General features: G+C 44.0%; 1 protein-coding gene across 1 annotated transcript; it reads left to right on the top strand.

Annotated features, from left to right (window-relative positions):
• The first annotated feature begins 646 nt into the window (after nucleotides 1-646).
• KPNB1 (karyopherin subunit beta 1) lies at nucleotides 647-26,762 on the top strand. The gene is made up of 22 exons (XM_083147112.1): nucleotides 647-846; nucleotides 998-1,056; nucleotides 3,693-3,875; nucleotides 3,960-4,160; nucleotides 4,450-4,602; nucleotides 5,784-5,843; nucleotides 5,928-6,017; nucleotides 6,094-6,204; nucleotides 10,954-11,055; nucleotides 11,279-11,503; nucleotides 12,209-12,400; nucleotides 12,573-12,703; nucleotides 12,926-13,073; nucleotides 13,161-13,232; nucleotides 13,636-13,780; nucleotides 14,391-14,473; nucleotides 21,920-22,027; nucleotides 22,192-22,335; nucleotides 22,545-22,650; nucleotides 23,205-23,319; nucleotides 24,939-25,100; nucleotides 25,184-26,762. Coding segments are annotated over exons 1-22 (2,631 nt in total). The 5' UTR covers nucleotides 647-806; the 3' UTR covers nucleotides 25,185-26,762.

The following is a 26,762-nucleotide window of genomic DNA, read 5'->3' as shown; positions in this document are numbered from 1 at the left end:
ATGGCGATAGCCCAGGGAAGCGAAGCCAGGCTACCCAATGTTGATACATCGGGGGTCGCAAAACATACCCTTGGTCTGGGCACCATGGCTACACCGCTGGTGATACCCCACTGTATGAGCACCACCAATATTATTATGCCAGGGTACTATATAGCAACTACCAGACTCGAGGGAAGTGATTGGGTCAAGGATGATCAAGACAGATATTGTATGAATTAGAATAAAGCAGAGCACAAGCTAATGCCAATGTACAGCTCCCTGCCTACGTTACATACACGGTGACGAACCAAAACTTGTGCCGACTCCGAGTCTTCCCTTCCTCACGCACGCTGCACTGAGACTGAGCACACGCCTCATGCACGCGCCGCTTATCTATTCTATCCTGTGCGCTGGTGATAAGCATTATACACACACACGCGTGCGCATTAGGCCCAACACGCAGGCTCATTGCAGCCCTTAACCCCCACCACCACCGGCGTCGGCAATGGCAGGGCCGCAGCTCAATGACTACTTCCAGCGCACATGTTGGATGATGACCCCCCATAGACTCCGCCCAGAGTCTTACCCGGCCGGTCTCCGCCTCTTGTCGTCCCAGCACCCTTAGCGGCAATGACTGGCGCCTCACAGTGCACGCTGCCAATCAGAGATCTCTAATTCGCGTAAGATCCGGCTGATATCAGTGCGCGAGGAAGCCCCGCCTCTATCATACTGCGCGCCTGGATCCCTCCGCGCCACGCTCGCTCCTTCCCTCCCTCCCTCCGGCAGCCCGCCCGGCACCGCCCGAGCAGTGACCCGGCACCGCCCGCATGGAGCTCATCACTATCCTCGAGAAGACCATCTCTCCGGGTAAGGTAGAGAAAGTGTGTGGGGAGGCCGGCTGACAGGCGGCGGGTGGATGGGAAGCGCTACGGCGCTGATAGCGGCTGTGACAGCAGCCGGGGCTTAGTGCAGGGTGCTTGGCCTGACGCGCGCTCTCTCGCTCTCTTCCCCCCCATAGACCGCAATGAGTTGGAAGCGGCACAGAAGTTCTTGGAGCAGGCGGCCATCGAGAACCAGGTGAGATACCGTGGTCTGTGTGCAGTGCTGGGCGGGTAGGGCTCCCTGGCAGTGATGTACGCAACGGTAGTAGTGGGCTGGCGTGCCGGTTATGCTGTGCCGGGAACGGTCCGTGTCTGGGCCTCTAACCGCCAATACACGCGCAACCTAACTTGCCCGCCACGAGCTCTCAGCCAATGTGGAGACGAGAAGAACGCGAGCCGGGTGGCTGTAGGCCAATAGAAAGGCGAGGCTCTGGGAGCGGTGTAGGGGGCGGCGGCCAAACAAGTTGAGTTGACGCGCGGCCTAGTACTCGCTGCAGAGATCCATACAGCCCTCATGCTGGGCTACACTGATAAGAGGCTGCCCCCATGTATATTCCTTAATACTCCTTCATATTCTGCCGGTGCTCAGATGTATGCATGTACTAACTGTTAATAGGCCTATGTATTCCACCGATAATCTGTGCGGTATAGAAAAGCTGTCTTTATTGTACATAAAGAAAGCAAAAAACAGATGGTAACATTTAGACATATATACTGTGTCGCAGCACAGCCAAAACACAGCACACATGCAAAACTGTATAGTACATTTCATGAAGTACAGTATAAGAAATCAAATACTATAAGACATGCTATGCACTATGCATTCTAACCTTAAACAATCATTGACTATGGATAAGACTATGGGTATAGAAAAGCTGTCACTACATGTGCTATACATGCCGAGGGCTGACGCTACTATGTATAGAGGGTAACTGGCTATATAGGGTCACATTTAAGGATCTACTTGGTATTGTATATAGTGTAACATCCCATAAAGCAGCTATCTATTCATTGAGCTGGTGCCTGCATATCATGTTATCTTTGGAATGCCTAACTAATGGAGTTAGTGTGGGCATGTCAGTGAATTCATTTTTAAAGATTCTTTTTGTGTGCTAGAGCAGTATAGTGGGGTAGAAAAGAGGAAGCCTATAAACCCAAGAGAGGGGTACCTAGTCCACACCATGACTCCATCCCCAAAAGAGCCCCTCTAACCATTTGAGCACCACTTTTCACAATATAAATGCCTGAGTCAAAGAGCAGTAACTAATCACTGTTCTATAGATCGCCATGTTTATTTGGTCATATAAGCATTCAATTTACTGAACACCAGTATGCCATTGAGATGGCTTTAGCTGGTGATATTAAAAGGGATTTTTCCTCTAAGGAGTGCTGAGCGGGGTCTGGTGGTAGGCAAATAAAATCAGAAAAACAATATTTAAAATCTTGACACCCAAGACAAAATAAATCTTATGACCGACCATTATATAACATCAGTCATCAAACTACTCTGATGCAATTATCAGCTGCTTTTCCTCAAACATCAATAGCTTTATACAGTTGCACGCTTGATAAAGGAGATAGGTGGCAATAGATATGATGTCAGTTTAAAAAGTTGATCGGAACAGATGGTGCTAAATCTGTTAGGATATATTTTTAATACACCCCAAGTCAGCACAGGATGCTACCAAAGTGTCTGCACAAACTACAGCTGAAGGGGCAAGTACTACTATTCAAGTGTGGTAGTACCAAAAAGTGTCAGCCCCTTACGCCATAAGGGATGCTAAAATGAAGCGTGCAAGAAATGCTTAATGCAGATCTTCAAATCGATGTGTGGTCGGTAATACTACTGGCACTATTTTTTAGTTGTCTTGTGTAAGGTCAGACTGCATGAAATGTGAACTCCCGAATGAGATTCTTGCATGCGATTTGCACTTTTTAGTACAAATTGTGATGCATTTATTTTGCCTTGCAATGTGTAGTCCATATCGCAAGGAAAAATAGTATGCAGGTAGGTATTTTGTACTACATCATAGTGTCTAGTTCAAATCACACCATTTATATTGTAGTCTAGTTGAAATCTTATGTAGTCCAAATAGCACAGTGTATAAAATTCAAATTTCTTAGTACACATTATAAATCGCTCAAATTGCACCTGCATTGTGCCCATAATGTGTATTTAAATTTGATCTCTGAGCTATCCTAAGTTCTGAATAGGCGAACCCTAGTAGCAGGCATCTACCACAAATCCTTTGGCGTAATTCTGGTATTTTTTTTTTTTTTGTAATTCTCTGCACATAGCTTTTCTCTGGTTTTTAAAAGTATGGGACAATTTTTAGCTGTAAAATTCTATTTTCTTTTAGAATTAAGTTTTTAAAGCATCCCCTGCAAAAAACGACAACAGAAGCTTAGACCAGCTTACATACCGTAATACTTGTTCTATATAGCTTTTAACGTGATTTCTTTGGGTGTACATATGCACTTTGTGAAATTTTATAAGGAGGGGACATCTCACCCGTTACCCTTTTCTGGTTTGTATTTTGCTTATGAACAAATTTGATCAATCTACATTGCAAGACCTTCAAAGCATGTACTGTAATACTGTAGCTACATCTGACTCTGAAAATTTGGGTACACCAGAAAACAGTGGCAATGTTAATAGAAGGCTGCTTTGAAGTAAAAAAAAATGCTCTCCACATTTCCACGGGAAGAATAGCCAGTACTGCTATGTAGCGGACTGTAATCAGACAATTGTTGTAGTTATGTGGTCTGGAAGAATTTTGGGGTTATTTTTCCTGTTTTTGTTTGTTTATACTAACCTTTTATTCTCTCTAGGCAACATTCCTGTTGGAGCTCTCAAAAGTTCTTGCAAATCCTGCAAACAGCCAGGTGGCAAGAGTTGCATCTGGTTTGCAGATTAAAAATTCTTTGACTTCAAAAGACCCAGATGTGAAGGCACAGTACCAACAGCGGTGGTTGGGTATAGACGCTCATGTCCGAAGGGAAATAAAGTCTTTGGTAAGCTCTTTTATGTTGCTTAGGGCAAAAAATGTCCTGATCCATTACAGGCTGCATAACATAACTTTGTGCTTCTGTCCTCAGGTGCTGCGAACATTGGGCACAGAGAGCTACAGGCCTAGTTCAGCATCACAATGTGTGGCAGGGATAGCATGTGCGGAAATTCCAGTAAACCAATGGCCTCAGCTTATCCCACAGCTTGTTGCCAATGTTACCGACCCAAACAGTACAGAGCACATGAAGGAATCGACGCTGGAAGCAATTGGTTACATCTGTCAAGACATTGTGAGTAACCATTTCTCTTAAGGATAGTGATTAAATATGCCCATCAGTCCTCTATCATCCCATTTGTGCATGCCACCCTTATGTTATGTTAATCGCAAACCTTTCTTCCAATTAGTGTTGTGGGGTTTTTCCCCCTGCACTATTTATGGATGTACAAAAAAAGTAACTTACAAGCTGAATGTTTGAGTCCAGTTAAATGCAGTGTCAGTTTGAGCCTTGAAGAAAAGGGAGTCTCCCATACTGATTACTGGTCCGTTCTATAAATCCTGTTTCCTCCTTGTGCCTTTAGGATCCTGAACAACTGCAACATAAATCCAATGAAATACTGACTGCTATAATCCAGGGTATGAGGAAGGAGGAACCAAGCAACAATGTCAGACTAGCAGCCACAAATGCTCTGCTCAACTCCCTGGAGTTCACCAAATCTAACTTTGATAAAGAGGTGAGATGAGTTTTATTCTTAGGCTAGTGTCCGCGGTACTCCATTGTCATCCATTGGTAATGTTGTATACTGTGGGCTATAATATAAGTGGATGTCATGGTATGACTGAGCCATAGAAATGTGTGGAATTGCTGAACGAGCAGCTATCAGTCTGCATTATTGAACAGACATTGTTTCTGGAAATAACTTGTCTGATGGAGTTAGCATGGAAATGCTCTGTATGTTTCCTGTGCCTCAGACAAGTGGCCTTATGGGTCATCACTTTCATTGGGGATGCTATTAGCAACTGAAGGTTTTGTAATATGAACTAGTATCTAATTTTGTAAATTCAGATTAATATGGAATATAAACCTACTTAAAAAAAAAAAAATGCTAACTTTAAGGGGTGACTTCACATTATTTGCCTACTGCAGCTTCTGAAGCATTCATGCTTCATTTAGTGTTCCCATTGCAGGCTTAAGAAGGGCAGTAGCTGTTTACCTCCACTTAATGTGTGGTCAGGGTTGGCTCAAATGAATCTTTCAGTTAGCGAATTTCTCTTACGTTTGTTCAAGATGCTTTTTTTCCCGACTCTAAACACGGTTTCGATTAAGTAACTCGCTTGAGTGACATCCTTTTTTCTAGTATTTGTAGAAAATCAGCCAGGGGCATTTATACTCGTTAATTGCAGTAAAGGTTATGTACCAAACATTTGCAAAACATTTATTTTTTACAAACTATTCAACGGTTTGCTATGCAGGTAAGATTTTGTGCATAGCTTCATGTGAGGGTGTTTTTTTTTTTTTTTGTATATACATTTTTTCGGAGTTCTGTGCATAGGAATACAAGCCTTTCTTCAGAATAGCAACTTCATGAAATGCATTTAGTCCTAATAAGCTCTCCATATTTGTTCGTGTTTCTGGAATTGTGTGTGTGTGTGTATATATGTGTGTGTGTGTGTATGTATGTATATATATGTGTATGTATATATATGTATATATATATATATATATATATATATATATATATATATATATATATATATATATATATATATATATATATATATATTTTAAATGTTGGCCATGGTAGTGTCAGAACTGGCTTTTGTTCTGGACATAATACACCATATGCAAGGTCTAAGGTTTTTTTTTTTTTTTTTTCTGTAAAAAGTGGTAACATCCTTTTCCTTTTTCCACTAGTCTGAGAGGCACTACATTATGCAAGTAGTCTGTGAAGCAACACAGTGTCCTGATACTAGGGTAAGTTATCTGAAGTGTTCCTGCAGCAGCTGGTGGTTTTGTATCGCTATGTTTTCAGTGACATTGTCTCCTTATCCTCTGTAGGTACGAGTGGCTGCACTGCAGAACCTGGTGAAGATAATGTCCTTGTACTATCAGTATATGGAAACCTATATGGGTCCTGCACTGTTTGCTGTACGTATTTTGCACTATAACAGAATAGTAAGCATATTGATTTAGGACTTTTTGTGACATAGCTTCGGTTTTGCAGATCACTGTGGAGGCAATGAAGAATGAAATAGATGAAGTTGCTCTGCAGGGAATAGAGTTCTGGTCCAATGTTTGCGATGAGGAGATGGACCTGGCAATTGAAGCATCTGAGGTAACAAGAAAAGATATGGCAATCTTGCATGTTTGGTTGTCCAGCCAAGTTTGATACGTGATTTCCTAACTAAAGGGGGTGTAAAGACTGTTCGGTGCGGTGTCCGTCAATACCGATTCAATATTTAAGGCTGGTGGGTGCAGTCATTGAACAGGGGGGAGGGACAAATGTTGCATAGAGCAGCAGGTAACTACCTTCGTTCTGGAAGACTAGCCTGGCTGGTCCATTTTTGCTTTCGATCCCGGGGCATGCATCGGGATTGAATCTGCATTGAAGGCGGTTACCATGCTTTGATTCTGTGTCCTTTTTCGTTTGTTTTGCTTCTAGAAGCAAAATCGAATTAAAGATGACCCTTAATTGAAGCGTGTGCACGGGGCATTCTAGTTACTATCATGGCTGTATTTTCATTTTGAACTTACTGATTAAGTGGGCACAGCCAGCCAGTCTGAGCTGAGTATATTGTAGCTGTACTAGTGTTCCTTCTAGGAACGAAATGAGGCAGGGCGGACCGGGCACGCCGACATCACTATGGGGGGGGCGTGCCCGGGCCGCCGACGTCACTATGGGGGGGGCGTGCCCGGGCCGCCGACGTCACTACGGGGGGCGTGCCCGGGCCGCCGCGTCACTACGGGGGGCGTGCCCGGGCCGCCGCATCACTACGGGGGGCGTGCCCGGGCCGCCGCATCACTACAGGAGGCGTGCCCGGGCCGCCGCATCACTACAGGAGGCGTGCCCGGGCCGCCGCATCGCTGAAGGGGGCTTGCCCGGCCATGACTACGTCACTGAGCTTCCGGGACGTAGCCATGGCCGGGCAAGCCCCCTTCAGCGATGCGACGGCCCGGGCACTCCAAAGTGACAGACTGCAGGCTGATTTAGCGGGGAGCTGCTAGAGGGGCAGGGCGCATTTTGCCCATTAAAAATCGGGCAGGGCGCAGCGCCCCGCTAAAGCAGCCTAGCGGGAACACTACTGTACTGTAGCATCTTATTCTTCAAGTGTTTAGGTTTATTTTTGTATTTTATTTTTTTATGTTTAGTTGATTTACCTTCCCTGGCACTCCTGAGAATTTTCCAGGCTATGCTCCAGTGCCCAGACTGGCAAACCTGGAAAATTCTCAGGATTGCCGCTGTCTGTGCTGCTTATGGGCCGGGCAGCGCCGAACTTTGCTTTAGCCGCTGCCGAGCCCTGCCTACTTATTTTTTACCGGCGGTGGCCTCGGCGTGTTAGGTCTCAGATTTGTCAGCCTTGTCTCAGGCTTCTCCCTTTCTAGTGTTTCTTCCAGATAGGGCAGTTCTCCATACGCACCTTGGCCACCTCCCAATAGCTGGTACATGGCCGGTAGTGTGCTCATACTTGTTTCAAGGGTCTGTGGTAACCAGTAGAAGCACATTTTACCATACGTGTACTAAGTTAAATGTTGTAATACATAGTAATCTTCCATTGCTGGAACTGCCTGTATGGATTCAATTAAATCTTCTGACCTTTGGTGTGATTAACTTGCATGGCAGAGTTGGTCCTTTTTAAAGTGATGTTTACATTTAGAATTTGCGCCTCCCGTTTAATGTAGACTTGCAGTTAACTTTATGGAGTCTATTGAAAATGTAGTTATTTTAATGAAGCCTGGATAAAAGCCTTTTGCTTATTATCTGGAGGTTGTAACACAAAATGACCCAACTTGTTAACTGCAGTATTTCATGTTTATAAACCATTGCAGCCTTTGGTATACATGTAGTATAGCTTCCCTTGTGTCTGAGGATGGTGTAACGGGCTAGTATTTGATGTGGAATACTTGGTTTTGTATGTTGGGGTATACCCTTTTCTGCTATGTCTGAGGATGACAAGTTCATGCACCACGCAGATTACGCTGTTGATTATGACTTTCTGAAGACATTTGTGAGCAGAACGTTTTGGATTAAATACCCTGCATATATGTAGACTACTGTATTTAAGAGTAAAATATGTAGGTCAGAAACCTTGTTTAAGATCTAGCACACTATATTTTTTTGTTTCGTTGCAACCATTGGTAAACTTGTCATTTTGGACTTTCAGAAGCAGCATGTTCTGTAAATCCCTTTATCCTCCATCTTGTTTCTTCATTTTGTGTAGGTTTTATATGTATTGCTGTCAACTTTTGCATGCACCATTGAAAACTATGCCTTGCTTAAGCTGATGTAACAGGATGCGTGTGGTATGGCGGTATCCCAGCAGTCAGTATCCCGACTGCTGGTGTTCTGACGGGAGGCAAGCGCAAAGAAGCCCCTTGCAGGCTCGCTGCTCTTGCCACCAGTTCTATTCTCACTCAATGGGGGTTGTGGACCCCCACAAGGGAGGATAGCCCCTGGCAGTCGGGATCCTGACTCTTGGGCAGTCATCCAGCACCCAACAGGATAGCATGGTTGGGGAGATAATGGATTAGTACCGGTGGAGAATTTGTATGAAACAAAGGACTGATCCAAAGTGATGGTTCAGCATTGCAATGTTTAGCTTGCTTGGTCATAAATGCCTGCTTATCCATCACAGCTTGTTACACATTCACTCGCTTTCATTGGCCTGCTTGGGGTGATACCCTTTCTCACGCTGTATGCGAAGATCAAATCAATGTTTTTTTTCACTTCCCACTTTGATTTGTTTTCAGTGCCCGAAAAAGCAGTTAAATTGTTGCTCTTGGTGCAAATAGCCGCAGCTGTACAACTCTGCTCGCAGCACATGAAGGCGACAAGCTGGAATGTGCATAACATTCTGTTTGCCCACTTTCCATTACTTTACTTGAGTTTTTCTACATAAGAGCTGAACGCTGACTTTTTCGCATTTAGCATGATAATTAGAGGGTGCCCAAACAAAAGAATTTTAAAATCCTCTCCTAAGCAGGTCCTTGTTTTACCATGATTTTTTGCTTTTCCCTTCTACAATTAGCTAATCCATAATCTCAACCAGTGCACGTCAAGCCTCGAACACCCTAGGCGTTTATAATGAGCAATAATGCTCATTTTGGCACTTCTGAGTGATATATTTAATTATATTGCGCATTGTGTATTAGTTGACAACAAGGGAGAGGATCATTACTTTGGCAATGCTTCAAAACGTAGCACAGCCACGGCTCCACTCTACCATTGCTCACATCCAAAGAAAAGTGCCTAGGCTAGTGTTTCTTCTAGGAACTAGGGCGAGCAGGGCGCCGCTGCATAAGGGGGGTGGACTGGGCTCGCCGACGTCACTGTTTTTGGTGGTCCTGGGCCGCTAAAGTCACAAGGGGCGTGCCCAGACAGCTGCCGTCAAGAAAAGGGGCAGGCCTGTCCACCCTGAAGGCTCTACATTATGGGTCTTCAAACTGTGACCCTCCAGATGTTGTGAAACTACAAATCCCAGCATGCCTTGACACAGTTTTAACACTCCCTTGCTGGGATTTGTAGTTTCACAACATCTGGAGGGCCACAGTTTGAAGACCCATGCTCTACAATGCAGGGGAAGCACCGGGCTTCCCTGATCACACCAGAGGGGTCAGAGGCAGGCTGTGTTAGCGGGGCACTGCCAGAGGGGCAGGGCGCAGTGCCCCGCTAAAACATAGCGGGGCACTGCCAGAGGGGCAGGGCGCAGTGCCCCGCTAAAACAGCCTAGCGGGAACACTATAGGCACTTGTCGATGCCATCACACCACCAGGTCTTAAAAACCGCTGATAGGATTATATCGTACAGTGTGTATGCACCTTTTTATTCTTTATCTGCTGCTTATTGGAGTGTTATGGCTGATGCAGCAACATTTATATTTAGAGATCATGGGGAGAGTTCTCAAAGCTCTGAAAGCCAACGTTCCAACCAATAGAAAACCAAACAAAAACCCAGTTTGGAGCCTTAGGTCCTTCTCCTGCAATGTTTTAGACTAAGTCAAGCCCTGTACAAATGGTGCAATTTATTTTCAATTTGATTGGGATTGATTCGCACAGCGCAGTGCTCACACCTTCTCTTTTTTTTTTTTTTTTAAGGCTCTATAGTACAGATCTGTACTACAAACTCTTGCCTGCTGTCTATTTTTATATTCTCCCTTGATGCCATGCATCAGGCTTGGCATCAAATGTGGTTAAAAGACCATTAGATTTTGACTATATAAGCACAATTGAATAGAAAGTCATGCCTGTACACATGGTTTGATTTTGGTTTATTTTCAATTCTGTTTTGCTTGAAGAAAATTTTAAATGTAATGGATATCAAACACACGCGTCAATGAAATTGAGTAGAAAAATTCTGTGCATGCAAGACTGTAGTACAGATCCAAATTGAATGCATTTTGCTTGCCATTTGATTCCAATGCACCATGTGTACAGGGCTTCATTTTTTTTTTTTTATTGGTTTTAATTTGATACCTAAAAGAAATGAGAACCCAGAACACTTGTTGGGTTTTTTTTTTGTTAGTACAGCTAAAGAAGTCAGGCACATCACAATCAGGTTTTGATTCTACAACAAAGTATGTTATGCTAGTCAGTTTATTATTATCATCCCACATTTCTGACCATACTGCATGTACAAAGGGAACCATCATTTATGGTATGTAGCCACTTAACTCTTGGAGGTTGGATCCTCCTAATTTTAGCAAATTGAAACCTTATTTGCAAATCTGTTCAATATTTACTTCCTGAAAGAATATTTTAATGGAGTGCAGCTTCAAACACCCAACAATTAGGTCCCACATAAAATAGGCTAGCATATAGTATATTCTATGACTTCAGATTTTTACAAACTGTAATGCACTCTTTTCAGGCAGCTGAGCAGGGCCGACCTCCAGAACACACCAGCAAGTTCTATGCCAAGGGGGCTTTGCAGTACCTCGTTCCCATACTGACGCAGACCCTGACGAAACAGGTAAATGTAATTTTTGGCCCTGGTGTTTAGGGTGAAACAAGATACTAGAAATCAAATTGCTGTTTATATATTCTTAGCTTTAATAGCTTAGTATTTATATACACAGAATGTGCTGCAAGTCATGAAGTTTCATTCTTGCACCACTGTACATGAGCGAAGTCTGTTCCTGGATACTGTCAGTCCTTGTATCTGGTTGTACTCCTTTTCTTATTTCTGTTACCAGGATGAGAATGACGACGATGATGACTGGAACCCTTGCAAGGCTGCTGGAGTCTGCCTTATGCTACTCGCTACTTGCTGTGAAGATGACATTGTTCCACATGTGCTGCCATTCATTAAAGAACACATTAAAAACCCAGACTGGCGCTATAGGGATGCTGCTGTAATGGCTTTTGGGTGCATCCTGGAGGGACCAGAATCCTGCCAGCTGAAGCCACTAGTCATTCAGGTGAGGGTCTGGCTATGTTTCTTTTCCCGTTACACTTACTGCTATGTCTATGGATGACCAGTTCATGCACCACACAGAAATTACTGTGTTGATTATGACTTTCTGAAGACATTTTTGTAGCCGGACACATTGTTTTAAGAAGTAATTGGATTTTCACTTTGCTTTCTGCTTTGTATCAAATGAAATTCTTCGCCCCCCCCCCCCCTTTTTATAAAGTACTGATAAGTCAGCCGTTGTAATAAGTTTTACTGAATGTTGGCATAACTCCCATCTTGCCATTCTGAATGTCGACCTTTTGATTACATAGTACTTCTCAAAAACCTTAGTGGTGTGGTATGTTTGATGGGCTGGTTGTAGGTAATGGTAACTTAGGTTTTGGGTGGCAGTTACTTAACCGTGCTTTTCTTAAGGTGCCCATACATGTTACAATTATTGTATACAATATCGCGTCTCGGTTTTGCGATTAGATCTAGTACAAAATATGTACTGCACATACTTTTTTACTAGATCTCCTCATCGCAAAACAGATGCGATATTGTATGCTATAATTCTATTTTGTACAGATAGGTGCCCATACACATTATCATCTGATAAGTGACTGGTGCTTGCAGAGGAAAGCCGTAATGCAGACTAACCTTTCTTTACATCATATGTGTAAGATGTTGCAAAACATTAATTTTTCTGTGCACTTATGTTTTGCAACAGGCAATGCCTACTTTGATTGAACTCATGAAGGATCCCAGTGTAGTTGTGAGGGACACAACTGCCTGGACTGTTGGCCGGATATGTGAACTTCTTCCTGAGGCGGCAATCAATGATGTTTACCTTGTTCCTCTACTGCAGTGCCTCATTGAGGGCTTGGGGGCAGAGCCTAGAGTTGCATCTAATGTCTGCTGGGTAAGTAGTAGATGCTGTGAATGCCACTGGAGTAGTAGAATAAGATTAGCTTAGCAAAGGGGAATGGGAACAGGCAAGTTTTTTTTTTTGTTCTCTAGTAGCATTCCTCCTATCTTATAGTCCTAGGTTTTTGTGATATCCCTCTTATGTTCCTGTGGTATTTGTTTTTAAGGCCCTCTCCAGCTTGGCTGAGGCTGCTTATGAAGCTGCAGATGTAACGGATGTCCTGGAGGAGCCAGCATCATACTGCTTGTCCAGCTCATTTGAGGTGATTGTGCAGAAGTTGCTGGAGACTACTGATAGGTAAGTACTACTACAGTACAAACTTTAATCTTTACTTGTGTTTCCTTACCATTAATATAGCTAATAGTGATTTTGTTTTCAATGATGACCAGTTCATGCACCACACAGAACCCATGGTGTTGATTATGACTGTCTGAAGATGCTTTAAATGCTAACAATGTTTTGGCTGCTGCAGTGTTAATAAGTTATTAAATGAGCAGCCTGTTTTCTTCCATTGCTCAGACCTGATGGACACCAGAACAACCTGCGGAGTGCAGCCTACGAAGCCCTAATGGAAATTGTCAAGAACAGTGCCAAGGACTGCTACCCTGCTGTGCAGAAAACGACTCTAGTGATAATGGAGAGGCTGCAGCAAGTGCTTCAGATGGAGGTAGGAGTTTAGCATCTGCTGCGTGAGACGTTACTGCCTGCAGCCAGCATAACGTTTATGTATTCCACCTCTCATTTCTCTCCACAGTCCCACATACAGAGCACATCAGACAGGATCCAATTTAACGATCTCCAGTCCCTTCTCTGTGCGACTTTACAGGTAATTGTCCTTAATTACCACAGAGCTTTGTGGTTTATAGCTGAGGATATGCCACAATGTCTGAGGATGACTAGTTCATGCACCACACAGAACTTTCTGTGTTGATTATGACACTCTGAAGACATGTCACTTTAAAAGGTGTAGCAGAAATGAAATCCAATATTTAAGCTTTTTTGTGGAATAACCATTGCTGTATATTTTAGTCTTTGAACGCTTCTTTCTGTGCTGCCTAAATGCTTATAGATATATTAAAACCTGTCAAGTGAACTAGGCGGGGGGGTGTTTTTCCCCTATGGAATAGTAGTCTGCCATCTGAGCTTATTGGTGTAATCTCTAAAATGTAAAGGAATATATTTATGATGTGTGCTCCATTGTCCTAAATACTTACTTCTACTTCTCCCAGAACGTGCTCCGCAAGGTGCAGCCTCAGGATGCCCTACAGATATCTGATGTGGTGATGGCTTCTCTGCTGCGCATGTTCCAGAGCACAGCTGGTTCAGGAGGGGTGCAGGAAGATGCCCTCATGGCAGTGAGCACTTTAGTTGAAGGTGAGGTTGGTTATTAGGATGGATCTTGTGGAGCAGTTGTGCAGAGTTTTCTGGTTTTAAGGGGGGTTTGTTCATATTTTAGCAGCGTGTATAAATTGTCGGTGATGTGAAATAAACACATTTTTGGAAACTCAATCAATGTAGACTTTCATATGAACTGTTAAGGTCACACTAGCATAAAGAAAACGAATTTACATCTATTTGGTGTTACAGAAAAATACTAAGTTAAGCTTTTTATTTCGACTTTGTAATAAGTGTCCTGATAGCAGCCTTTCATGTGAGTTTGTTCTCCTTCCACGTAAATCAGTGCTTGCATATGGCAGACCAAAAAACTAGGGTTGAAAATTTTTGAACCGGTTACTTTTAATTTAATAATTACAGTTAAATAACTTGCATGTACATGATTGAAGATCTCCACGAAAACTCACCAGTTGGTAGTACGTCAAGACTGGTTTTGATACCTACTATAGACAATGCTTGCACCCTTTTTATAGTCACATGATTAATGTAATCAAATGTTTGATTTATGTTAACTACTATAACTAAACTATGGAGGAAAGGTCAAGTATTACATACTGTGTTGCTGATGGGCATGTAAACTGTCTTCCAGTACTTGGAGCAGAATTTTTGAAATACATGGAAGCATTTAAACCTTTCCTTGCCATTGGACTCAAAAACTATGCAGAGTATCAGGTGAGATCTTGTGATTTACACGTCCTCTTTTTGCCCTTAAGCTCGTAGTTTTGCACTCCTTTGGCAACTGCTACTAAAGATCCAGTTATATGCGCTAACTTAAACTCTTTTTATCCTTCAACTGGGTCATGCTGAAGAATTGGGTATTGAAACTTCTATACTCCACTGTGCAATTGTCTTAAGACACTATAGTTTATATCCTGAATGTGGAGATCCCCATGAGAACGTTTAACACCACACAGAAGTGTATCATTGTAATTGCTGTACTTGGTTTATCTAGAGAAAGGAAGGTAATACTAAGTGGTAGCTCACCTAGAAGCACAATCTGCAAATTCTAATTGCTCACACTGGTTAAGCATATTAATGAGGCTTCGTTCTGCAAGATGAAAGCTGCCCCCCGTTGCTGGTCTCATTGGTGCATGAAATTCTGCCTTTGGTAGCCACTGGCTGTGGCTGGTTGGCACAAGATCCATAAGAACCCTGGTGTCACTTTTTTTTTTTTTTTTCCTTCAGCATTTCTTTAATAGGGAAAGCTTGAAGGACCCTTTATTTTATCATCTTATTTTATCATCTGATTTGACCTATTATACACGCCCTTTCTCCCTGGGAAGTGGAATCGGGCCCCCTCTCCAGGCTGAGAGGTTCAGCTTAATTAGACCACTGAGGCAGTTTGTGATGAGGGGTGGGGGTTGTATGTTCTATATTAGGGGTATACCACATGTAGGTTTGCAACAAAAATGCCTGTTCAATGCAGCCATGCAAAATGTGATTTTAGTTGTCTTTGTGGCTGGATGCTGGTGAAAATGGATACCAGTCACAGTGATTGGGGTAACTGTTTTTCTCTTTCAATGGTCCTGGTGACACAGCTCAACACTGGGATGTAGGAGGGTCCGAAGGAGCCAGGCACCTATCCTAAAGCTTTAGAGGGTAGGCTCCTCCCCTACTGCATCCCTGGACTCTTCAGTTCGTGTTAGGTGCCCACTGGAGTGGGTGCTATTCTAAAGGGCTGCAGGAGCAGCCGAAGAATTAGAGTAGTTAGGGGATTTTTATTATTTTATTAACTATTACCCTAGCTAGGTAGGCACAGTGTGAGGATTTTCATAGTGAATCCTCACACTGCTAGCGCAGCAGGAGCTGACAGAAGCGCGTCCTGTCAGCTATCTGTGCACAGGGTAGACGCTGTCTGGTCTCCCTGTGCTGCGCTCATAGCCTCTATTAAGAGGCTGCCTGGGCTCCGGAGCTGTCTGAAACCGGCTCCACAGTTAGGTGGGGATCATGGGGGACAGGCGCTCCGTGATGGCGGCGGCCATTTTATGCGGAGCTTACACGCTGAGCTCCTGACTGAGAGGACAGCAGCGCTGTGACAGGCATGTTCCAAGTGGTCCCCATTTGAGGGGGAGACACTGGAACAAGGAAATCCTACCTAAGGAGCGGCTAGCTGGGGGTGGTTGGCGCCAAAAGGTCACGGACCCCGCAGCAGCAGGGACTTTGGTCTCTTCCTTCACTCTGACTTTGGCGCCTTTCAGAACGCTTGCAGCGGAGCTGAGCTGGCGAATTGATCCTGGCAGAGTGACTTGGATTTCCTGGGCATCGCTTCCCCGCAGAGAAACCTACAGACAGCTAAGTGACTGGGTGCATTGACTTTGTATAAGCGCTTGTACAATTGTTTGCACTGTGTATACTGATAGATATACAATTATCACTTGCATCATGTCTGAGCATCAGGCTGTGGTTTTGGGGGAGGGAGCCCTTAATGCACTGAGCGCGTGCAATGTTTGCACACAAAAGTTTGTCCCTGAGCAGATGGCCAAGGGGGGCTTATGTATTACTTGCGCTGATGTGAGACCCATGGGCAGCGATCCCCATAGGGCAGAGCATATGGAACCTGCGTGGGCCAGGGCCCTAGGCAGGTCAGTAAACGCTTTGGTGCAGCTTTTGGACAGGCAGAGTGATGGGCTGGTAGAATCACAGAGACCTATGCCATCATCTCAGCAGTCGTCTGGCTCCTTGCCTCTTACCCAGGCAGATCCTGCACTGATTCAGGTGATGCAGGATACTGCAAAAGGGATTAACAGGTTCAGTGAAATGCTGGACAAAATGGATGATGTGGCAGGGACCCCTAGAAGGTCTTATGCTTTAACTACTGTGGTAGATGAAGAGGAAGGAGAGTATACTGACATCCCCTGGGATCAGGGTGATGATTTGGAAGAGAACTCTGCTGCTGGTATAGAGGATCTCATTGTAGCTGTGAAGCAGGCTTTAAAGCTGACTGTGGAGGATAAGACTCCTGTTAAGGGTGTTTTTAAGCGACAGCGGAAGGAGGCTGTTACTTTTCCTTCAGATGAGGGGTTACAGGAATTATTAGAAGGAGCTTGGAAAACTCCTGATAAGAGGCTTCAGATGCCTAAGCGATTCCTTAGTCTGTACCCCATGCCAGAGTCTCATGCGGAGCTCTGGGAAAAGGTCCCAGTGGTGGATGCTTCAGTGGCACGTTTGTCCAAGGCTACTGTATTACCAGTACAGGGCGGTGCAGCTTTCAAAGATTCTGTGGATAAAAAGCTGGAGGGAAACCTCAAAGCTATCTTTGAAGGGGTGGGGTTTACCTTACGGCCCCTTATTGCTTCAGCCTGGGTCTCTAAGGCCATGATAGAGTGGGCTGGTGAATTATGCACCGTGCTGCAGGCTGACCCTGGTGCATTACTGCTTGCAGAAAAGATTAAGGCAGCAGCAGAATATGCAGTGGAAGCAGAGGAGGAAGCTATTAAAATGGCTACCAGAGTGTCCACAGTCTCCATTAATGCCAGGAGAGTGCTTTGGCTTAAAGCCTGGGAAGCAGACAATGAGTCCAAGAAGGCTCTGGAAACATTAGCCTTCAAAGGAAAGGTACTCTTTGGTACCGAGCTAGAGGAGATTATAAAACAGGCCACGGGCGGCAAAAGTACATTCCTGCCGGCCTCCTCAGCAAAGCAGATGTCAAGATTTTCTGCTTTTAAGCCGTCCTTTCGGCCCTCCCCTAGAGGTGGTGCGTCCTTTCGAGGACAGTCTTTCAGGGGAAGGTTTCAGTCCTCTAGAGGCAAGACACAGAAGTCAAAATTTGGCTCTTTTCACAAGAAGCCAGCCACAAAAGGAGAGGATAAACCCTCTGCATGACTGTCAGGGGCTTCGCCCGACAGTGACAAAAGTGGGGGGGCGTCTCACACTCTTCAGGGACGCTTGGACTGCTTTAGGCCAGGATGCCTGGGTGTTAGATATTATAACACAGGGTTACAAAATCCCTTACAGAGGGCCGCCTCCGAAGAGGTTCATCCCCACATCCTTACCAAAGGAGGCACGGCTTCGTACAGCTCTTGTGAGAGCAGCTCACTCCCTTTTGGAGAAAGGGGTGGTTACACCAGTCCCCAGGGCAGAGTGGAAGAAAGGCTTTTACTCCACGCTGTTCCTGGTGCCCAAACCAGACGGGTCTTTCAGACCAATACTAAATTTGAAATCCCTAAATGTTCATTTATGGGTAGACCATTTCAAAATGGAGTCCCTACGGTCAGTACTCCTGAGTCTGGACCAGGGAGAATTTTTGGCGTCCATGGATGTCCAGGACGCATATTTGCACGTTCCTATACACCCGGAGCATCAGACCTTATTGAGGTTTGCCATAGGAGACCTGCATTTACAATTCCGGGCGTTACCCTTTGGGCTAGCAACCGCGCCAAGGGTATTCACAAAGATAATGTCAGTAATGGCGGCGGTGCTGAGGCTCAGGGGAATCACAGTCATACCCTATTTGGACGATCTCCTGTTCAAAGCAGAGTCAGCAGTCATGCTGCAGAGTCACTTGGCAGAGGCCATCAGTTTTTTGCAGGCTCACGGCTGGATTTTAAATTTGCAAAAATCTCAGTTGGTACCGTCGCAAAGGCTCCAATTCCTGGGAGTCATACTAGACACCCATCTTCATCGGGTATTCCTCACGGAGGTAAAGGCCAGGGATCTGGTCACCCTAGTCCAGGAGATTCTCAGGGCTCAGAGCATTTCAGTATGGAGGTGCCTCAAGCTCCTGGGGAAGATGGTGGCGTCATTCGAGACGCTTCAATTTGCCAGGTTCCACTCTCGGAGGTTCCAATGGAACATCTTGTCAGCCTGGTCAGGAAACACTTTGACCATGAAATCCGAGATGATAGTGCTGTCTTCGGACACCCGAGAATCCTTGAAGTGGTGGACAGAAATAGATTCCCTTCAGTGGGGTCGGTCATTACAGACCTGGGACTGGTTGATAGTAACTACCGACGCCAGTCTCAGGGGCTGGGGGGCAGTAGTCCTGGATCTCAGGCTTCAGGGCCTGTGGACGGCAGAGGAATCAGCGTTACCAATCAACATCTTGGAGCTGAGAGCTGTCTGGAAAGTGATTTCCTTGGCGGGAGACAGGTTACAGAACCTCCCTTTGAGGATTCAGACCGACAATGCCACAGCTGTGGCGTATCTGAATCACCAGGGAGGTACACGCAGCAGATTGGCCATGTGGGAGGTGTCCAGAATCTTCCTATGGGCGGAACAGAATGTTCCAGCTGTATCGGCTATATTCATCCCGGGGATAGAGAATATAGAAGCCGACTTCCTGAGCAGGGAGGAGCTCAAGGAAGGGGAATGGAGCTTACACCCTCAGGTGTTTCACCAAATCACTTCGAGGTGGGGAACTCCGGATGTGGACCTGATGGCATCCAGGATCAACCGTCAAGTGCCCAGGTTCTATGCCAGAACAAGGGATCCACTAGCGGAGGCAGTGGATGCCATGACTATTCACTGGCAGGGAGATCTCCTTTATGCATTCCCACCTGTACCAATGTTACCGAGACTTCTGAAGAAAATACAAGGGCAGAAGGTTCCAGTGATCTTAGTGGCCCCAGATTGGCCAAGGAGATCCTGGTACTCGAGGCTTCAGAGGTTGTCTGTGGACTCATGGCGTCTACCTCTGAGACCAGACCTTCTAAGACAAGGCCCATTCAATCACCTGGATTCAGATCGATTGATTTTGACGGCCTGGCTATTGAAACCATCATTTTAAAAAGAAAAGGGTTTTCTGACGCAGTAGTACAGACGATGATAAAGGCCAGAAAAGCTGTATCTTCGGCAAATTATTATAGAGTCTGGAAGACTTACATTCGATGGTGTGAGAGAAGAAAGGCTCATACATCTCATTTTAAGCTATCAAGAATGATGGAATTCTTACAAGATGGTTTTTCATCGGGCCTAAGCCTTCAGTCACTGAAGGTGCAGATCTCGGCCTTGTCCATCTATTTCCAGAAAAAGATAGCCATTTTGCCGGAAATTCAAACTTTTTTACAAGGAGTATCCAGGTTGAAGCCTCCATACAAGCAACCAGTAGCACCTTGGGATCTATCACTGGTTTTGGAATGCCTTCAAAAGGCACCTTTTGAACCTTTAAGGTCGGCTGACTTTAAGTTTCTTACGTGGAAGCTAGTGTTTTTGTTAGCAGTAGCATCTGCTAAAAGAGTTTCAGAGTTGGGAGCTTTATCATGTAAATCTCCCTTCTTAATTTTTCATGATGACAGGGCTGTTTTAAGAACAGTGCCTCAGTTTTTACCGAAGGTGGTATCTACCTTCCATTTAAATCAGGAGATTGTTCTACCTGTGTTTCAACCCCCAGAGGGTTCTAAGAAAAGGGACAAATTGAGAACTTTGGATGTTGTGCGTGCCTTACGCATATATGTGGACAGAGTGAAGAGTGTCAGGAAGACTGACACTTTGTTGGTATTGTATGACGTACACAAAATTGGTTGGCCTGCATCTAAGCAGACTATTGCTAGGTGGTTGCGGTCTATGATAGCCTTTGCTTACACCAAAGTGGGTAGACCAGTACCGGCCAAAATAAATGCGCATACCACCAGGTCAGTTGCCACCTCTTGGGCGGTTCGACATGGGGCCACAGCAGAGCAGGTTTGCAGAGCTGCCACTTGGTCATCTGTTCACACATTTGCCAAATTCTATAGATTCCATGAGTTCGCGTCGGAGGACGCATCATTCGGGCGAGCAGTGCTGAGAGCTGCAGACCTGAGCGTACCCTCCCAAAGGACCGGCTCTGGAACGTCCCAGTGTTGAGCTGTGTCACCAGGACCATTGAAAGAGAAAAAGGGATTTTTGTAAGAACTTACCGTTCGAATCCCTTTCTCTGATATGGTCCTGGTGACACAGCGATCCCTCCCTTACGCTCAGTAAGTATGCCAGAATTTCATGATGTTCATGTTAAAATGGTTAAAAGTTAACAGTTTCTGTTATAAAATGTGCAGATAATGTGCAGGTGTTTGTACTGAGTTAATGTATTCCAGTGGCTTTGAAAGTTGAACTGAAGAGTCCAGGGATGCAGTAGGGGAGGAGCCTACCCTCTAAAGCTTTAGGATAGGTGCCTGGCTCCTTCGGACCCTCCTACATCCCAGTGTTGAGCTGTGTCACCAGGACCATATCAGAGAAAGGGATTCGAACGGTAAGTTCTTACAAAAATCCCTTTTTTCCTTCAATCCAGATTTCAGTAACAGTGAACACTGGAGTAGTCCTTGCCTCTGATAAATTTACAGCAACACCATGCTTTGGGGTGTGCTGTATAGAGATCTTATCAGAAGACTATGGCTATGTTACGATATTGCAGGCCATAAAGGCAACTGGAGCTAAATGAGCTGAGCTCTTGTATATCCCTGTTCTTCCTAGCCATCAACAGTTGGCAGGATGAGCACCCAGCTGACTTCCCATTTGGAGATCAGATGCAGATTTGATCATCCGTTTCTTCTTGTTTACCCATCTTTTATTTTTCATTTTCTGGCATAGCCATGCTGCCAGGGTACTCAAAAGGGTAGGTAGGGGTCTGTCATTCTGGTAGTTTTGTCCTTTGCACTCTCAGCATGGCAGTAGCTCATTCATAGTGCTTCCCATTTCTGTATTGGTCATGGTAGCTTTGAACACCTATATTTTTCTAGTCTGACTTGAACAGTGTGGCTATTGAGGCTACAATCCTAATAGAGGGTTCACACAGTGAGATGCACTATATTAAAAAAAAATTGATTTTGCTTATAGAAGCAGAATCTAATCTGCATCGAATGGGATTTCCACATTCGATGCAGATTTGATTTTAATGCGCGCTCATGTGTAGTGTAAATCGAATAGAAAAATAGCCTTGGCAGACAAGACTATATATAGTACAATTTGAATGCGTTTTGCTTGCAGTTTGATTCGATCTCACCATTAAACTTTGTTTCAACATATGGTTATAGGTCCTCCAACATAATGCTGTATAAACTACAAAACTACATTTCAAAAGGCATACTTACAAACTCCACTTTTTGTGGTTTTTGACGGGATTTATCTACATGCATATTGGTATATTTTCCACTAGTTGATGTCATTAACTACATTTTTGGGTTGTATCTTCATATATTTTTGCAATAGGTATGTCTGGCTGCTGTAGGTCTTGTGGGAGACCTTTGTCGAGCTCTACAAACAAACATTTTGCTTGTCTGTGATGAGATCATGCAGCTGCTACTAGAGAACCTAGGGGTAAGAAATCTGACCTTCCCGTGTTTTATAATTTTTTTTTATTTTTTTTTTATTATTTTTTTTTTTTTTTTACAGTGACCTTGACATAGTTAGTGTGTTTATTTTTTTATTTGAATTTATTTCTAGCTCATAAATAGATAATAGTATTTCCCTCTATTCCCCAGAATGAGAATGTTCACCGTTCTGTAAAACCACAGATCCTCTCTGTGTTTGGAGACATTGCTTTAGCGATTGGTGGGGAGTTTAAGAAGTACTTGGACGTTGTATTAAACACATTGCAGCAAGCCTCTCAGGCTCAGGTGGATAAAGTGAGTAGCACCTTTATCTCTCTTGGAAACAGTTTTGTCTTTTTGCACCATAGGAAAAGTTATGTCTATGTGGTAATCGTAGCCGTCTCATCTTGGTGGCCATTACAACTTAAGCTATGTGGCTTCCACTGCCTTCTTTCCAACTATTGTAGACCTATCATACATAGTAGGTATATTCTAAATCCGATTTGGTCCACCTCCCATTGTAGACAGACTATGATATGGTGGATTATCTGAATGAACTGCGTGAGGGATGCTTGGAGGCATACACCGGAATTATCCAAGGACTCAAAGGCGACCAAGAGAATGTGCACCGTGAGTAGCAGACGGCTCCTTTTTACATACCATATGAAGAATCAAATCTGTAGGTTTTAATTTCTCACCATATCCTGAAACGTCAGTGGGGCAGTGTAGTGTTTTTATCTTTTCCAAAATATGTGGTATGGTCTTGATTGTTAATCCGCTTTGCAATGGAGCAAAAGTAGTGCAGCCATAGGAGGGAGTTGTTACTTATGTACCTCCAGAAAGGAGACTTTCTGTGTCCAGCAAATGTTGGACTACTTAATTACCTTTTTCTGCTTTAGAAACTTCAGAGTGAAGCACTCATGATTTAGTAACATTTTATTTATTTTTTAAATCTGAAGTTCCATTAGTTAAGTAGTTGGCCAAAGGCAGGCGTACTGAGAAGACTTATCTAGACATGAACATCCGCCCCAAAATGTTTCCTGGGTGCATCCTACACAAACTTGACCTATCCAAGAGATGCTCTTCAGTTGAAATTTTGAAAATGGCTTTAATTAAAGTTTGTGTTTTGCCTGCCTTCACTTTGTGGGTGCGAACAAAGTAGTAATTGGTATTTTCTCCTATAGCTGATGTGATGCTTGTGCAGCCACGTGTGGAGTTCATCCTATTATTCATAGATCACATTGCTGGAGATGAGGATCATACAGACAATGTGGTAGCCTGCTGTGCTGGTCTTATCGGGTGAGTCAAATTTAGCAATTCAGTGACTGATACGAAGGCGTCTGAATATTCATTAATAGGAAACGGTCAGTGAGGAAAATAGTTTGCTCTTGGTTCTCGGCTTTCTGGTACAAGAAAAGATGTAGTTCCCAACAGGCGTGCGCAATTCAACACAAAGTGCAGCTAATGTAACAATCACAAAGGGCAGACATCCAATGAAATACCCTAAAGAACTAGAACAATACACACAGGAGGTGAATGTTAACAGACAGCGCAGGATGTGTAACCATATATAATGAATTATATCACCATATTTTTCATAAATGGCAGGTACAGCAGTCAGGCTTGACAACACCTGAAATGATATACTCCCGTCCTCACAATGATTGTGATATAGGGAGATGTAAAAGAAAATGCATATAGTGCAAGATTATCTTTGATTAAAAAGCAGGTTTAATACAGGTCCACACTTACAGTAGGTAGACTTTAAAAATGGCATTTGTAACAGGTCCAACAGTGGCAAAGCAGCCAGGTCAGATGGAATTTTTCAGTCAGGTAGCAGGTCCAAGAAACCCCGTCCGGAACAAGGTACAGGATCAGCACCGGGATACCGCAATCGACCAGCAAGACAGCTTTCCTCCAGGATCCGTCCAAATGAGACACTCAACGCGTTCCAGTTATTCCTTCATCAGGAGTGTTTACTAAACACTGAGTCTCATTTAGACGGATCCTGGAGGAAAGCTGTCTTGCTGGTCGATTGCGGTATCCCGGTGCTGATCCTGTACCTTGTTCCGGACGGGGTTTCTTGGACCTGCTACCTGACTGCAAAATTCCATCAGACCTTGCTGCTTTGCCACTGTTGGACCTGTTACAAATGCAATTTTTAAAGTTTACCTACTGTAAGTGTGGACCTGTATTAAACCTGCTTTTTAATCAAAGATAATCTTGCACTATATGCATTTTCTTTTACATCTCCCTATATCTCAATCATTGTGAGGACGGGAGTATATCATTTCAGGTGTTGTCAAGCCGGATTCAGTATTGAATCCCGACAGCCTAAATGCCGACAAGGGGGGGGGGGGGGGGGATGTGGATCGCCCCCCCTTGCGGGCTCGCTGCGCTCGCCACGCAGCGGGCCCGGTGCCTCGCTACGCTCGGCACACTAATTTATTCTCCCTCCAGGGGTGTCATGGACACCCACGGAGGGAGAATGTGTCGGCATTTCGGCGGTCGGGATTCTGAACGCCGGGATCCCGACCGCCAGGATTGTAACTGCATCCCGTCAAGCCTGCCTGACTGCTGTACCTGCCATTTATGAAAAATATGGTGATATAATTCATTATATATGGTTACACATCCTGCGCTCTCTTGGCTTTCTATTCAGCTGATCCTTGGTGTTACACGTCCCTTATCTTGCAAGCAAAAAAAAAATTTTGAACTTTTTCTGAATGCTACCTTATGTAAAGTACTATTCTAGGGTGGTTCTTCAAGAGGAACATTAATATATCTAAAAAATGCATAATACTCATCATTCTTCTGTAATTGTGCTCTTGCGTTACAATTATCTGAATGCAATGTAAGAGCAGGATCTTTTGTGTTGGCTGTGGTGTTAAGTCATTCTAGTTTTCCTATTCCATCAGAGATCTCTGTACAGCATTTGGGAAGGATGTTGTCAAATTGGTGGAGACTCGCCCAATGATCCATGAACTGCTGACAGAGGGAAGACGATCAAAGACGAACAAGACAAAAACACTTGCTACCTGGGCCACCAAGGAACTGCGAAAGCTAAAAAACCAAGCCTGGTGAGTGGAATAAGTAGCAGTTTGAATTTGGAGTTACCCAGGTATCTTAAATTTTGATTTGACCAGTCTCTTTCTGTTTTCAGACCACAGTGGCTGGGTGATGCCGATAACCCACTGGAAATCTCCAACCTTCTTGAAAACAAAAAAATTATATCCCGGAAGCGAGACGTATGAGCGGGGTACTGAATGTTTGAGAGTGAGAGAGAGTGATTGAGTGAGGCTTCAAACATACCACATGGATAACGTGACCACAGCAGCGCTGTGTGAGAAGAGCAGACTTCCTGGGAGAAAGGGGTGAGAGCTGTAACAATGTCCGCCCATCAGCTGAGAGAAGCAAGGAACTGCGGGCCTTCATTAATTGTCTGCTTTCACTGCCTTGTGGCCAGGCAGAGCAGGAGTGACTGGTGTACCTTTTTTTTTTTTTAACTTAATTGGCCTTTATCCATTTTTTTTTTTCTCCAGACCCCCTGCTAAATTCTGCAGCCCGGTGTCAGTTGCTGCACACACCCCATCTTTTTACGGCAGGGGGACCTGTGCGGAAGGATTCTCAGAGCGAGTGTGGTGTGAGTGCGGAGGTATAGCAGTATCTACAGTCTGAACTTCATTTACAGTTTATTCTGAGGAAAAGGTGTTCATTGTTCTACTTGCTTCTGGATACACCTGAAGGAGTAACAATCATCCGATGCATAACAAAAGAATTCTAGATTACAAAATGTAAAGTTGTTTCTCTAGGTTATTTAAAAGAAACACTTTTTTTTTTTTTTTTTTTAACCATTTCCTTTCCAGAAGCTAGTGCAGCTTAGCATACACTTCCGGCAGGGGATTGGTTAATGGAAACACTGGCTTGATATTCTTTAGTCCTGTAGTAAGCAAGCAGCAGTCTTCTGTCAATCTGGTTGTAGGTGGGGGAGAGCAGGGAACTGTTTAAAAATAAAATTCAAATGCCCAAGGAACATGGAAAGCACCACATTCTTATAAAAAAAAAAAAAAAGTAAGGATTCTGAGTGTTTGAGGGGGTCGGTGCCTCTCTGCACTCCACTATCTTTGATAGAAGCCCACAAACGTGCCAAAGAAGAGAAAATCCATAAAGGTTCAGAATGTGAATTAAGCATTACCTGGTGGGGGAGGTAGGGGCTACAGTTTTCCACTACTACACATATTGTGTTCTTCCTGTGGTTTGTATCTAGTACCTCCCCAGCAGTGACCTGATTTAGTTTTCAATATTTACAAGACCTATTGCTTACACTGGATGCCGCCATTTTGTGGGCTGGACAAATATTCCTGACAACACACACTTACAACATTGGGAAGTGATGTCACAAGTTCCTAGTAATTGGTGGGCTGCATTATTTTTACATTTGGCTCAAAGAATGGCTGTTTCCATAGTGTCTAGACAATTTGGTCATTTTTTTTTTTTGTTTATTTGGTGAACTAAAAGTGATGCTATGCTTTATAGCATGGAATGCTAACTTTTAATTCAGAATCTAATGTGATATTCAATATCCTGCACTTAAACATTAAAGTTCAAAGAAAAAAGAAAAAAAAATTCTATTATAGATATGGACTGGATGTACGTTGGACCATGGCACTTGTACAAGGTTCTATTTTTTCACTGCAGTTAAATATTATAATAAAATGGTGTCAAACATCCCCTGCCCTCCA

Source organism: Crinia signifera, chromosome 6 (assembly GCF_055691185.1).
Source record: "Crinia signifera chromosome 6, ASM5569118v1, whole genome shotgun sequence".
Classification (NCBI taxonomy): Eukaryota; Metazoa; Chordata; class Amphibia; order Anura; family Myobatrachidae; genus Crinia; species Crinia signifera.
The sequence above is the reverse complement of the archived record's forward strand: the minus strand, read 5'-3'. Positions and strand labels throughout refer to the sequence as shown.

Coding starts and splice junctions, on each gene's coding strand:
- KPNB1 (XM_083147112.1), top strand. CDS start 807: ATGGAGCTCATCACTATCCTCGAGAAGACCATCTCTCCGG. Junction 3,876..3,959: donor GAAGGGAAATAAAGTCTTTG/GTAAGCTCTTTT, acceptor TTCTGTCCTCAG/GTGCTGCGAACATTGGGCAC. Junction 13,074..13,160: donor AGCAAGTGCTTCAGATGGAG/GTAGGAGTTTAG, acceptor TTCTCTCCACAG/TCCCACATACAGAGCACATC.